The sequence below is a fragment of the Sphaeroforma arctica genome (assembly GCF_001186125.1).
Source record: "Sphaeroforma arctica JP610 unplaced genomic scaffold supercont1.135, whole genome shotgun sequence".
NCBI lineage: Eukaryota > Ichthyosporea > Ichthyophonida > Sphaeroforma > Sphaeroforma arctica.
In genome coordinates this window covers 104,332-106,698 of record NW_014040423.1, presented here as the reverse complement: position 1 = coordinate 106,698, position 2,367 = coordinate 104,332, and the positions used below count along the sequence as shown (strand labels likewise).

The following is a 2,367-nucleotide window of genomic DNA, read 5'->3' as shown; positions in this document are numbered from 1 at the left end:
CGGGGCAGTATTTATATTTAATATATTTTCATGTGTAAAGATGTACAGCATGTCTGTACGCTATGCACTCGCTAGGTTGCACAATGTTGTATATTCTACCGATACAGTAGCTGAAAAAGGGCTACATAGTCTGGCAGATCTCTTTCTGTATCACATATATTCGTTGCATTCGAAGGACCTTCGGTCGCCTTATATTACTTGTTGAGACGGACACTCGCAATCCCGGTGGACTCTTATTTTACCCGACATGTTCAATCTGCGCCTTACTTTAACCGTACTACACACGCCCGTGTGCGTAGTCCATAAGCGTCGGGGTTGGAGCGGAAGTAGCTGGTTTGGAGCTTAGACACACTGCATAGTCTGGGAGACACGGACTGATAGTCTGGCGCTCTATTGCGCTGCGTGCTCGAGATTGAGTACCGAACTGCCTTGGGCAACTTACAACGGTCTGAGGACGGCCTATACATACACGGATGCCATAGAGTGTACTGTAGCGTACCGATCCTTATCCATGGTGAGGGTATAAAAGTTAGAACCAAGTTCTTGGTTCACTGAAAGAATTGATTTCTGGTTTGCACCACAGAGTGTCGCTCGTATCTTTCTGAGATATATATGCCTCGATCCCTATTTGGTGCATATACTCCTATACCGAGTCTGCGTTGTGGATTTTTCTCGCATGTCCATATACTATAGACTACCTCATTTCCATTGCAAAGTACGGATCGCCTATCGGACTACCCCACAGGGGTGATGCCGTGAAGCTGTCACTAAACGCCCCACTATCACTTGGCTCCTCCGTCAGCCTACCATCCTTCGCCACACCTATCTCTGGTGTCTGTAGCCTCCTATGCTTTCGACCACACACTCTGACCTCTCGCTCAGCCAGTGTTCCTGCTATTGTATTCTTCCTCCTCTTTGTCACGGGAGAGCCCTCGCTCTGGCCCTTCACGGCCCTGTGCATGGTTCGCACTTTTATATGTCCTGGTGCATTTGTGTCCAATTTCTTGCCGCCGTGCGGTACTTTCGGCACTTCACTCTCACTGCTAATTCCTGATTTCTTCGTATATCGTCCCGATTTCGTCTCACCAGACGTCTCCCCCGTTTGGGTCCTGCTCGACCCTACTAATCTACTAGACACCTCCACACTTTCGAGGTCAATACAGTCCTTTGCGCTGGCCCTGACCTGGCCCTTGTGGCCCATTCCCCGGGCACGGACTGCACCCCCATTCCTTCTCCGCTTCTCCGCTGATACTTTCCTTGTTATAGGCGCAAGCGCAGGCATTTGTGTGGAGTGTTTGGTGTTCGTGTGTGGTTGTAACTGTGTTGCTTGCTCAGTACATTTGCTCGCACCAGCCGCCATAGTCGCATAAGAGGCAGTGCGTTTTCCCTTCCCGTTCTCATGGTCCTTCCTTAAACTAGGGATTCGCGCAGGTTTAGCCAGTGTAGGGGTTAAACTAGGTTTTTGGTCGGGCAAGTCCACATTCTCCTCTGAACTCTGGCTGTTTATACTGATGGGCGTTCTGTTCCTCTTTTTGGAGAAACGACAATGGATCAAACTATTGACGAGGGCAACTCCTGATTCCAATTCTGGCGTACCGGAACGGTATCCGAAATTCAAGTACGGATGGAGTGGCGGATAGACCCTCAATACAAAATAGGTATATATACACACAATGCCACGATATAGACAATATGGTCACACGAGAAATATCCCAACTCTGCGATATGAAACAAAATAAACTCAGTATTTGGCTTAGATAGACCCAAACAAAATATACATAAATGCATAAAAAGAAATATTCCAGTTTGGTGACATTGTATGTCTCAAACTGAGCATGCAGACTTTTCGGGTCTAACATTGTAGGTGGTTAGCGTTAATATAAACACCTACTTTGCCCTTGGTGCCACGAGGTTTCCTTAGACGTGGTGCTTGCGTTTCGTCATCAGAGCTGATCAAACTTATGCATTCGACTGTTGTAGGAACTAGGATAGCACAAGCAGAAGGATAGGCAACACCAGTAAGATTGTTAACTTTCCAATCCGTAGAGATTCATATTATTTGAAATAGTCAATGAAAAATAAGGTGGCACCGAATATATATATATATATATATATAATATATATATATATATATAATATATATATAAATATAAATATATATATATATATATATATATATATATATATATAGTATATATATACACACACATATATATACTATAGTACTATATATATATATATATATATATATATATATATGTATATGTAATATATATAAATATATATACATATATTATATATAGCACTATTATATATATATATTATATATATATATGTATATATGGAAATGGTAATATTATTTTAATA

General features: G+C 42.4%; 1 protein-coding gene across 1 annotated transcript in view; it reads right to left on the bottom strand.

Annotated features, from left to right (window-relative positions):
- The window catches only part of SARC_02879 (hypothetical protein), a 3,088-nt gene continuing 721 nt past the window's right edge, over window positions 1-2,367 (bottom strand). The window contains exons 2-3 of the mRNA XM_014303352.1: window positions 1,892-2,031; window positions 1-1,528 (exon numbers count right to left, since the gene is read on the bottom strand). Of these exons, the coding sequence (XP_014158827.1) occupies window positions 695-1,528; window positions 1,892-2,031 (974 nt within the window). The 3' untranslated portion in view covers window positions 1-694. The remainder of the gene's footprint in view (window positions 1,529-1,891; window positions 2,032-2,367) is intronic.